The following is a 12,681-nucleotide window of genomic DNA, read 5'->3' as shown; positions in this document are numbered from 1 at the left end:
CCTGAGCTTTTAAAAGGAAACCCTCTATTGCCTTAGTAATACCAGAGGAGATTGCACTTGTTTGTTGCAGGTTAAAACAAGTCTCCATCCCTGTGGGATCTTCTGAAACTCATCTGAGATGAGATAGTGTCTTGTCATGTGCTCTGTAGAATTACTGCAGATGTATTTTCATTCAATGAAATATGCTGTGGTTTAGTTGTGGACCTGCCAAATTAACATACTGCCACATTTTGTTGTTCAGAATTCTCTATCTTTTCATCTGTCCAGTGTGTTTCCTAAAGCTACCCAAACACATTATGGGCCCACTAGATAATAAATCCTCAAAGCATCCCTGGCAGGTAGATAGGAAAGGAAAGGAGAAAATGTGGCCCTCCCACACATTACTTATGAGCAAATAGAGACAGACAAGATTGCCTGAAATTGACTGATGGCTTTAAATGAGTTGGAAATGGAGGTAAGACTATAATTTAGTTATTTCCTGATGTAGTACTCCCCCAGTTCCTTTTTTATTAAACATATTGTGAAGCTAAAGTAATTTTATTTCCTATTTTGTCTTTTCTTTTATGTGAACAGTGTACCCTCAATGAGCTCCAGAATGCTCATTGTAGATTGCATTAGCTTGATAGCCTTCATTTCTGGCTGGTTAGTGCCAGGACCCTGGAATAGCATGCAACGACAACTTCAAAGGGTGAGAGTAGAAAGTGCCACATTCTCTGCACACGCTAAACAACAGAGTGTTGTATTTGTTCATCTTTTTTACCAAATATCTCAGGCATATAAAGCTAAAGATATTGTTACGCGAATACTCAAGTACACACTTCCAAGCTTCAAAATAGAACATTTCAGATAAGTGGAAGCCTGTTTATGCGTTTTTCTCAATCTCTTTTCTTCTCCCCATGTTACAGGTAATTGTGATGTTGAATTTAGTGTTTTTCATTCCTCTGAATCTATACATGTATAGCCATAAAAAATATACAGTATTCTTTTTCATTTTTTTACTTCATATGTATGTTTCCTTCTGTACCTTGCTTTTATCCCCCCATTACTTTTCTATTTTTGAGATGTATCCACGTCAGTTGATACACATAGTGCTAGTCTCTTCATTTTAAACCTCCATATTATGTTTAATCCATGTAACTTTCCTCTAATTTAATTATACATTCTGAGGGTGAGCACATAAATTGCTTCCAGTTTTTCACTATTATAAACACTATTTCCATGATCGTTTTTGTACATGTCTTTATGAGCATATGTGCAAGATTATCTCTGAGGTATATGCCCAGGAGTGGAATTGCTTAATTGACAAGTATCCACATCATCAACTTTACTGGGTTTGCTTTCCACCAGTTTATACTCTCACCAGCAGTAATTCCCATTACTCCATGTCCTCGTCAATACTTGATATTGTCAGACTTTTTATCTTTGCCAATCATATAGTTTCTTTAATTGCATTTCCCTGATAGTGAGGTTTGACATCTTTTCATACATCTGCTGGACATGTGGAATTTCTGTTCTGTGAAATGTCTGTTCCTTTCTTTTACTCATTTTTTTAACTGGGCTATTTGCATTTTTCTTATTAACTTGTAGACATTCTTCATATTTCTGATGACAAGTTATTTGCTGGTTACATATATTGTATGTACTCCCAATGTGTAATTTGCCTTCTCACTTTCTTTATGATGAATTTTGATGCACAGGAGTTTTTATTTTTAATGTGACCAAATTTACCTACTTCTTTCATTCTGATTTGTACTTTTTTATCTTATTTAAGAAGTCCTTCCCTACCCCAAAGTCATGGAGTTAATTTTCCTTATATTTTCCCTCAAACGTATCAAAGTTTTGCTTTTTAAATTTAGGCCTCTAAAAGTCACTTGGAACTTTTGTGTACATAGTGTGAGGGATCTAATTTTTTCCCTTTGGATAACTTAAGTGAGGAGGTAAATAGTTTTACCTACAGGTGAAAGAAGGACTCACAGCCTGAAGAGTTCTATAGGGTTTGAAATGTGAGACCAATGATAGGTTGACAAAAATCTTTTAAACTTAGAGAGTTCAGAAATGGCAACAGGTCACCTTCATGTGTGACTGCATCCCTTCAGGGCTGGGCATCCTGCTAACAGCTTGTTGGATGTCATTGGATTCATGAGGTCTGTGCCCTCATGTAGACATGCTTGTAGCAAGGGCAAAACTATGGTCAATGAAAACCATGTGTTTGTTCCTGCTGAAATTGCCTCCTTCCAGGTCTCCTTCTCAGCAGATACTCAAATTAAATTTCCAGGCAGTGAAGTAATGGAAAGTTACCACTTGGACTTGACCACAGTGTGATTTATAAAAGAAAAATTGGTACTTCCATATCTAACTAGCTGCCCTGGGTGAGTACACCCAGTGTTCATCTATTAGGGTGCTGATGAAAGGAAAATCTCTGAGCCTGGAGTCAGCCAGTAAGAGTGATTTAAACAACAGAAAGTTATTCTGAGATGAACGTGTGGGTGGCAATGTTTCCTTCGGGGGACTGTGAGGTGTTCCATGCCTCTCTGCTAACTTCCAGATGTGTACTGGCAACCTTTGGTGTTCCTTGTCTTACAGATGCATCACACCAATCTCTGCCTTTGTGTTCACACGGCATTCTCCCTGTGCCTCTGTGTCCAAATATCTCCTTTTTATAAGGATACCAGTCATACTGTCCAGTATGACATTTTCTTAATATAACTAATTATGTCTTCAACGATGCTATTTCCAAATAAAGTCACATTTTGAGGTACTGAGGGTGAGGACTTCATATGAATTTGTTATGTGGGGACACAATTCAAACCCTAATAGGTTCTTACAAAGTTTCTTTTATTCCGCCTTTTATAAAATTTCAATAATTTCTCCAGCCCTTAATTAGAGCAACAGTCTAATATTTTTGCAATTAAATCAATGTGAAAATACGTTCCTTTCTTGAAGATTTTTTCCCTAAAATTTATTCCAAAATCTGTGAAAATCAAGGTATGAACTATAGCCTCAAAGTCTCTAAGTCAGTGGATCTGCAGGTTGTTTCTTCTGTCTTCCCTCCTCACCTCACCCTCCCTCCTTCCATAGACAGCAGGCACCCACTGTGTGTCAGACACTGCAGGGTGCTGGCGATGTCAAGATGAATGCGGCAGCCTTGGACTCTGCTTTCTCAGAGTCCTGCACTAAAGGGATTGGTGCCAAGTCCCCAGGCACTTATAATTCAATGTGAGAGATGTATCCTGAATGGGGAGGTTCACAGTTCTGTGGGAGCACAGTCAGGTGTTCACAGAGCCGCCCAACCCAGCCTGGGATGTCAGGGAACAGAGCCAGCACTAGGATGAGGGAGCCAGGTGCCCAGACCACACCATTTAAGGAGGCGCTCACACTTGGATGCCAACCCTGCACCTGCCCAACGCTGAGAGTGATCACCTCCTTAAATGGTGTGTCCTAGGTGTCTCAATGGTCTCACTCCAGTCCTGGCCCTGGCAGGGAAAACTACGTAAAGGAGGAGACAGCTAAGCTAAAACTGGAAAAGGAATGATAGAAAGATGAATGGCAGTTTGCCAGGTAGAGATGGAATAAAGAACATTCCAGATAGAAAGACCAGCAAAGACCCAGAGAGAAGGTAGGCATGACACAACTGGGGGGCTGAAAGAGAACTGGCATCAGGGGAGCCAAATGGGAAGGTTTAGATGACTCCCGTGAGTCATCTGAACTCACCAAGTCGAGGGAAACTAGAGTCCCAGCAGAGCCACTGCCACCTATGTGCCATGTTTTTACACAACTGGGTGAGTGAACGGAGCCTTCGTGAGAATTAAAAAAAAAAGTCTCCTTTTCTCCAGGTGGACACAGGCTTGTATCCAAGCACACAGCTCAGTCAGCAGAGCCTGGGCTGGATTGAAACTCCCACTTGCCCCCTTGGGCAGGTTTCCATCAGGATTTAGGCAGAGGAAGGTGCAGGAGTCTGTGGGTGCAGAGTCGGGCCCTGAAGACAAGAGTTTGAGGCCCTTAGTGTTGGATCAGAGCTCCAAAACCAACCCCAGATGGCCTGGTGTGCTTCACTCAGCTCTGAGCTGGAGGATTGGCCTTTCTGTTCCAGCCCCATGTTGTCACATCGTGAATTCTGCTACTCTGGGAGTTGGGAGCTATATTGAATTTATTTTTCTTTTGTAACTCGCCGATCCTCAGGCTAATTTCCTTAACCACAGCTTAGTGGCTTGAATTGATCAGCCGAAGGGAAAAGACTGGATTTATCACCTATTTCTAAATTCTTCTGCATCTGGGATCATGATATGAAATATATTAACATATTTAAACTTACAGTATAATTGATTTACCAGAATATTCCATTAAAAATATTTTTGTATGGCTTTTCTCTCTATGAATTTACTGTTTCTCGTTAAGATTATACTTTTCATAGACCTAGGCATTCCCCTGGAGACCTCCAGGACTTAAAGCTCCTCAGGAGGCATGCCGACAGCTTTGGAAGGTTAGAGAGAGACCAGTAGCTCAGTGTTCAAGCCTGATTTATGGCATCCCCTTGGGAATGCCCACTCTGTTGAGTGTCGGGTGCAGCAAGACCCACAGCATTCTCTGTTCTCCTAACCCCCCCCAACTAAAACATGGGTAGGATCATCCAGTGACGCAACCAATTTAGAGCCAAAGCCGACATCTCTTTCTGACCTGCTTTAAATGAGCAAGTTAGGAATAGTGTCTGGCTCGCAGATGATATTAAAGTTAAAATAATTTGATTTTTGTTTAATAATTATTAATACAGTTATTTCTTTAAACAAAAATGACTAAGTTGGGCTTCCCTGGTGGCGCAGTGGTTGAGAGTCCGCCTGCCGATGCAGGGGACACGGGTTTGCGCCCCGGTCCTGGAAGATCCCACATGCCGCGGAGTGGCTGGGCCCGTGAGCCATGGCCGCTGAGCCTGCGTGTCCAGAGCCTGTGCTCCGCAACGGGAGAGGCCACAGCAGTGAGAGGCCCGCGTACCGCAAAAAAAAAAAAAAAATGACTAAGTTTATGGCTGAGTCTCATCTATATTTCGTTTGCTTCCAAATGTTCACAAACTTTTCAAAAATAACAGATTTATTTAGATATAATTCACATGCCATACAGTTCACCCAATTAAAGTATACAATTTGATGGGTTTTAGTATGCAACATCACCACAAACAATTTTACATTTTCATTCCATTAGCAGTCTGCCCCCATTCTCAAATTCCCAACCCCTGGCAACTACTAGTCTACTTTCTGTCTGTATGGATTTGCCTGTTAGGGACATTTCACGTAAATGGAACCATAGAGTGTGTGGTCTTTTGTGACTGACCTCTTTCACTTAGCATAATTTTTTCAAGGTTCATCCATGTTGTAACATGTATCAATTCTTCCTTTCTGTGACTGAATAACATTTTACTGAGTGGATATACCACATTCTATTCATTCATTCTTCAGTTGGTGCACATTTGGGTTGTTTTTACTTTTTGGCTCTTATGAATAGTGCAGTTATGGACATTTGTGTACAAGTTTTTATGTTGACATATGTTTTTGTTTCTTTTGGGTATATACCTAGTAGTGGAATTGCCAGGTCATCTAGTAATTCTGTGTTTAAACTTTTGAGGAACTGACACTGTTTTCCAAAGTAACTGTATAATTTTACATACCCACAAGCAGTGTGTGAGGATTCCAATTTCTCCACATCTTAGTCAACACTTTTATTATCTTTTTTAAAATCATTATTATTATAGCCACTGTCCTAATGGGTATGAAGTGGTATCTCATTGTAGTTTTGATTTGCATTTTCTTGATGACCAGTGATAATGAACATCTCTTTATGTGCTTATTGCATCTTCTTCAAAGAAATGACTATTAGGTGCTTTGCTCATTTTTTAATTGGGCTATTTATCTTTTTTATTGTTGTTGTAGGAGTTCTTTTTATATTCTGAATGCAAGTCTCTCATCAGAAATATCATTTGTAAAAATATTCCACAAACCATTTTTTTTCACAAACCATTTTTTATATGTCCTGAATATTTTTTTAAATATGTATTTATTCATTTATTTATTTGGCTGCATTGGGTCTTTGTTGTGGCACACAGGCTTTTCATTGAGGCATGTGGGATTTTTCATTGCAGTGCTCATTGCAGCACATGGGCTCTTTGTTGTGGCACGTGGGCTTCTCTCTAGTTGTGGCATGCAGGTTTTCTCCTCTCTAGTTGTGGCACATGGGCTCCAGAGCATGTAGGCTCTGTAGTTTGTGGCACACGGGCTGTCTAGTTGAGGCACGTGAGCTCAGTAATTGTGGCGCGCAGGCTTTGTTGCCCCGCGGCATGTGGGATCTTAGTTTCCCTACCAGGGATTTAACCCGCGTCCCCTGCATCAGAAGGTGGATTCTTTACCACTGGACCACCAGGGAAGTCCCTGTCCTAAATATTTTTGAAGATGAGTGGTCAATCAAACTTTATATGGCACCATTCAGCCACTAAAAGTGATACTATAGCATTTATTGCCACATTTTAATGTATGATTAAGTGGAAGAAGCAGGTTCTAAAACATTATGATCCTTTTTTAAAAATGCGTAGAAAATCATCTGGAAGTATATATATATATCAAGGTGTATAGCAGTCATCTTTGGATGTTGTAATTATATATTTTAATTTTCCATATCTTTTCTTACTTTTAGTGATGAATATGTATTTTTCTGATAGTAAATTATTCTCAATTTTTTAAAAAACCCAATTGTGTAAGAAAATGCCTACCTCACTTGCACATGAGTTTGACTGATTCTCCCTGTTATTTAGACTTCCCAAAATCTCATGCGAGTGGGAACAAGATGAGATCACAAATGAGCCCATTTCAATATAACAACCTGAAACTATGCCTCTCAGTTCCAGAGAGACCACAGGCTGGGAGGGGAAGGAGTAAAAGGTATGATTATGTATAGGGATTTAATATCAATCTGTATGGCTTGCTTCAGTTTGCAAAGCACTTTCAGCCATCTTACTTGATTCTCACAGCAACCCTATTGGACACCAGTGTTCAGATGAGGAAACCAAGGTTCAGAAACATTTTGTTTTTTCCCAAGGTTGTGTGGCCTAGTAAGTAAGTATGCTCAAACTACAGTCTGGGTTTTCTACTCCTGTTGCAGTACTTGTAACTGATTGCCCTGCCTCTCATACTGTACTCTTCTCTATAAAATTTTCTCTGAGAGTCGGATATTTGAAGGATCACTTTTTAATACCTGTAAAGATGCTGTGGTATTAACTTGGAGTGCTGTGCTTCTGGCTAAGATGGCTTCACAAACCCCCAAATACTTTTCTTTAGTGTTCTATCTCAGGAAAGGAAGAATTTTTGATACATGAATTAACTTATGCCTTGTTGTTGTTTACTTTTCTATTTTCTTCTCATTTATCAGCTTTATTGCTAAGCTTCGAATATTGCTTTCTTTTAAAATTGTTGCCCAAATGAGGACATCTTGGCATTTGTACTGGCTTTATTTCTCTTCTATGACTTTTACAAGCAGACTTGGAAACAAAGGATCTCTTCTTTACTTCCTTGGCACACTCTTCATCATTTATGAACATGAAAAAGAAAGATGAATTTTTTCCTTTGCTCAAATAACTATGGCATTGTCTGTGTTATTTAGGCTAAATTAGGTAGAAAAAAATCTGAAGTCATTTTAAAAGTACGTGACTTTCTGTAGATTCTAGACAAGAGGTTGGTTTACAAACATTTTCTGTAAAGACCCAGACAATAAACATTTCAGGCTTTGTAGGCTATACAGTGTCTGTTGCAACTCTTCAACTCTGCCATTGTAGTGCAAAAGCAGCCACAGACAATAAGTAAACAAGTGGGCCTGACTGTATCAATAAAACTTTATTTACAAAAGCAGTCAGTGAGTAGATTTGGCCCACAGGCCAGGGTTTGCTGACTCCTGTTTTCAATTATTTAATTTTTGTCTACCAGGAATCTAATTCTTTGGCTAAGTGATTTGTTACCAACCATATGTTTCAAAGCCTCTTTATATCACCATAGATGCTAGTGGGGTTTCTCTTAAAAAATAAAATGTGATACGTACAAACTCATTAAGAGTTAGAAGGCGAGTCCAGTATTACTAGGTTGTCTATTTACCTCTTCCTTTCCAAGGTTAGAGCTGCTGCAAGTTACAACCTGGACCCTTCTTGGTCCAGGAACATATCCCTGACCTCCTCTTGTGTTTTAACCCTCTTTACACTTATAGAAAGTATCCCAGTTCATAAGCTATTCAGTGAGCATTTTATTTCATTATGGCCATCTGAGCCACAGATCTGAAAAGTAACTCTACTTCTATCAGTCAATTCCTTTGAAATTTATTGGAGAGCAAAATAGTTGTGAAGAGTATCCAATGACTATGTTGACCTAAAAAAAAAAAATAGGCTGCCAGTTATTTCTCTAGGAAAAAAAAAAATTAGGTTCATTCAGGATCGGCAGAAAATTTCCATTTAGGGTCTGAAACCATGGTGAGCCAGGTGCAAGTCCCCACATGGCGAGGGAAGGAGAATGCTTTTATAGAAGGGAAAAGGATTTGGGAGAGCCATAGTACACAAAGAGTCCATGGCTTTTCATTGACTACGTTCTTGCCAGGAAAGAAGAGGAGTCTTTCTTCTTCCTGTTGGTCTCTGCTGTCCTCCCAGAGCAGGAGAGCTCCCGCTTCTGGGTTCCTGACTCTATTTAACTGAGGTTTCTGTTTATTAATTTTTTTACAATTGTTTGTAAGTTTTTACAATTTTTGCAATTGAAAACAAAACCTATTTTTGTGGTCTCTTAGTTACTTTCTCACATTATGTCTCAGTTTGGGGGTAATTTGGGAATCGTAAGACCTTTTTGTAGTAAAGATTCTGGGATGGAGGGAAACATAAGAAGGATTGATTTATTTTATTATGAATTTTGTACATAAAAATTTTCCGTGCGGGCTTCCCTGGTGGCGCAGTGGTTGAGAGTCCGCCTGCCGATGCAGGGGACGCGGGTTCGTGCCCCGGTCCAGGGAGATCCCACATGCCGCGGAGCGGCTAGGCCCGTGAGCCATGGCCGCTGAGCCTGCGTGTCCGGAGCCTGTGCTCCGCAACGGGAGAGGCCACAACAGTGAGAGGCCCGCGTACCGCAAAAAAAAAAAAATTTTCCATGCAAGAAAAGTTTCTAATAGTCTTCACAAGTATTTTTGAGAAGATTGTTTTTAAATGCCTGTTTCTAAACAATATATATAGATACATTTTTTAATATGAGAGAGTCTTACCCCAAGAAACTACAAGAATATTTTCCCACTGCCACCTTTAAATTAATTTTTAAAATTAACATATTTTCTGATGTAAAAGTAATATATTTTTGTAGAAGAAAATTTGGGAAATTTATAAAGCATAAATAAGAAAAGTAAAATCACTCACAATCAACTCCTTAGAGATAACTGTTGCTAACATTTTGGTGACACTTGGGTATCTCTTTATGCATATGTGTACATATAGATTAGATACAAAATTGATCTAATAAGATTATATAAAGTACTTTTGTAATCTGTCTTTTTTACTGAAGAATATATAGTGGATATACTTCTATGTTGATACACACAGATCGACATTAACTTTAATGGATACATGGTGTAGATGTACTTACTATAACCCACTTGGATGATCACCTATTGGGGTATTTTAAGTGCTTTATACTTTTCCACTATTACAAAGAATGCTTCAGTAAACATTCTTGTATATAGTATCTTCTTTTCCTGCCAGAGTACTTCTTCAAGATAAACTATTAAAAGTGCAATTAGCAGAAATACGTGTGTACATACATACGTATAATTTTGATACAGAAAAGTTTGTGCCCAAATTATATTCTTCCCAACAGTTAATGTGAGTGCTTCACACCCTCACCAAACTGGGAAATTTCTATAATTTCTCAACAGATCAGTTATCAGTATCATGGCATCCTTTCTGATTACTATTTTTGTTTTAATATTTTATATTTTTTAAACCAACACCTACACAGCACTTACTATGTGTCAGAGGCTATTCTAGGTGTGTTTTTTTAAAAGTATTAACTAATTTAATCTTTATGATAACCAAATGAAGTGGGCACTGTTATTATTCCTAACTCACAGATGAGAAAGCTGTCAAGCGACTTGAAGGTCCTGTATCTAGTAAGTGGTGGAGCCAGGATTTGAACCTTCCTGATTATCCCTTGACCTTCCTTATTATCTCTTGAACCTTCCTGATTATCCCAAAGTCTATCCTCTTGACTGCTATGCCCTGCTGCTCCTTGGAGGAAAGAAAGGCTTAGCTGCCTAGGAAATGAACCTGGCAACAGGGGTCAGAGAGCCAAATCCATCTATTATTTTCAGTATCTTCTATTTTAATTACTTTAAAGATAATCCCTTTGATTTTTTTAGGGTATATCAAGGTCAGAAGAAATCAAAAGAAGCTCTGCCCCACTACCAAGAGGCTTTAGAATATATTGAGATCAGTAAAGGTGAAAAAAGTCTTGAGTGCGTACCAACATTGAGGGAATTGGCAGGTGTAGAACAAGCCCTGGGATTTCACGACGCATCCATCAACCACCTTTTACAGGTAAGCTGCAACGTACTGGCCACCAAAGCTGTTCCAGTCCACTGCTTTTCACAGATACAGGTGGAATAGCAGCTCTGAGAATTCCTGGCTTTGTTAAGTGCTCTAGATAAGTAGAACACTTGGTCTGGAGTAGAAGTTCAACAAACATCTTCGTAAGTGGGCAAGTGTGGGATACTAGTCCTGTGTTACCTGTGCATCTTCCACAAACAGTCTGAGACTGCCTGAAGGTGGCTTTTCTCATATTAGGTGCATAATTTAAGTCTTGTTTCCCAGACAATGTTTCTTTAGTATTTAATGCTTATCTATTTAGAGCTTATGCTATCAAACTTATTAGGCTTCTTATCTACCACATTCTACAATCTTTACCTGAAGTCACTTAGAGTTGTCATCTGGTAGCTGCTGTTCTACTTTGTCATTAAAAGATTCCTCTGTGAGTGTATCAATTAGGGTTCTTCAGAGAAATAGAACCAATTGGATGTATACATAGAGTGAGAGAGAGAGAGAGATTTACTGATATTTTAAGGAATTGGCTCACAAAACTGTGGGGGCTGACAAGTCCGAAATCTGTAGGGTAGGTGGGCCAGCTGAAAATGCAAGCAGGGTCTCTGTGTTACAGTCTTGGAGCAGAATTCCTTCTTCACTGAAACCTCAGCCTTTTGCTCTGTAGACCTTCAATTGATTGGATGGGGCCTACTCATCCAATTATTACCTCTCATTGAAGGTGATCTCCTTTATTCAAAGTCTACTGATTATAAATGTTAATCATGGCTACAAAGTACATTCATAGCAACATTTAGACTAGTATTTGACCTAACAACTGGACACCATAGCCTAGCCAAGCTGACACATAAAACTAACCATCACAGTCAGTTTGATGTTTTTGTGTGGTATCATCTGCTAAAAACACATTTTAAATTGTTTTCTGAGAATTTTTCCCTGTTAAAGTTGTAAAATATAGACTAACTCATTTCTTATTTCAAATGAGATATAATGATATGGGTTCTTTATTTGGGTTCTTTATATGGGTTCATTTATAATGAGGGTTCTTTATTGCTATTTCTTTTAAAATTTGTATGACCATTTATACTCCCACACACAGTTTATTAGAGTGTGCCATTCTCTCACTTTCTCTGGATTATCTCCCTTAAATATTATTACCACCCCGTGACTTATTATTATTATTATCAGTTTATAGATAAGGAAGTCAAGAATTAGAAAGGTTGAGTGATATGTCCAGGAGTACACAGCTAATAAATGGCATAGCCCAGGTTTAAATGCAGTATTTTTTTTTTTTGAAAGGTAATTCTGGCTGACATGTACAGAGTAGACTAGGGAGGGTGTGCCAAGAGTGGAAGTAGAGTGAAGCACTGAAGGCTGAAGATGGTGGTGGCTTAAACTAGGGTGATGTTCATAAGGATGAAGAGAAGTAGATGGGTGTGACAAAGATTTAGGAGGCAGAATTTATGAGATATGGAGCTTGAGTGGATGCAGGACAAAGAGGGAAGGGGAAGAGTCAAAGATGACTCCCAGGTTTCTGGTCTGAACAGCTGAGTGGGTGTTTGTGACATTTACAGTGGGGGAGCAGGTGTGACTGGGTGATGGAGAGATGGTGAGCTCAGATTTTTTGTTCGTTTGTTTGTTTTTTGTTGTTGTTTTTTGTTTTTTTCGCGGTACGCGGGCCCCTCATTGTCGCAGCCTCTCCCGTTGCGGAGCACAGGCTCCGGACGCGCAGGCTCAGCGGCCATGGCTCACGGGCCTAGCCGCTCCGCGGCATGTGGGATCTTCCCGGACCGGGGCACGAACCCGTGTCCCCTGCATCAGCAGGCGGACTCTCAACCACTGCACCACCAGGGAAGCCCGTGAGCTCAAGTTTTGATGGTGAGTCTGAGATGCCCATAAGGCATCCAAGCAGAAATGACAGCTAGACAGTTATATAATCAGGACTAGAGTTCAGAAAATAGGTCAGCAAGTCCTCCACTTATACACAGTAATTGCCTTGGGAGAGGGTGAGATCACCCAGGCAGGGTTTATGGAGGAACTTTGGTATTCATTGGTCAAGTAAAGAAGGATAAATCGGTAAAGGAAAAAGAAGA

The 12,681-nt window shown here is 39.5% G+C and overlaps 1 protein-coding gene across 1 annotated transcript in view; it reads left to right on the top strand.

Moving 5' to 3' along the window:
* TTC23 (tetratricopeptide repeat domain 23) overlaps window positions 1-12,681 on the top strand; it is an 80,287-nt gene that overhangs the window by 21,084 nt on the left and 46,522 nt on the right. Inside the window, exon 5 of the mRNA XM_022598838.3 lies at window positions 10,411-10,588. Coding sequence (XP_022454546.1) covers window positions 10,411-10,588 — 178 coding nt within the window. The remainder of the gene's footprint in view (window positions 1-10,410; window positions 10,589-12,681) is intronic.

This window comes from Delphinapterus leucas, chromosome 2 (assembly GCF_059928025.1).
Source record: "Delphinapterus leucas isolate spDelLeu-1000000601 "Yukka" chromosome 2, BTC_Dleu_Yukka2, whole genome shotgun sequence".
NCBI lineage: Eukaryota > Metazoa > Chordata > Mammalia > Artiodactyla > Monodontidae > Delphinapterus > Delphinapterus leucas.
Note: the sequence above shows the minus strand (reverse complement) of the source record. Positions and strands in the feature narration are given on the sequence as shown.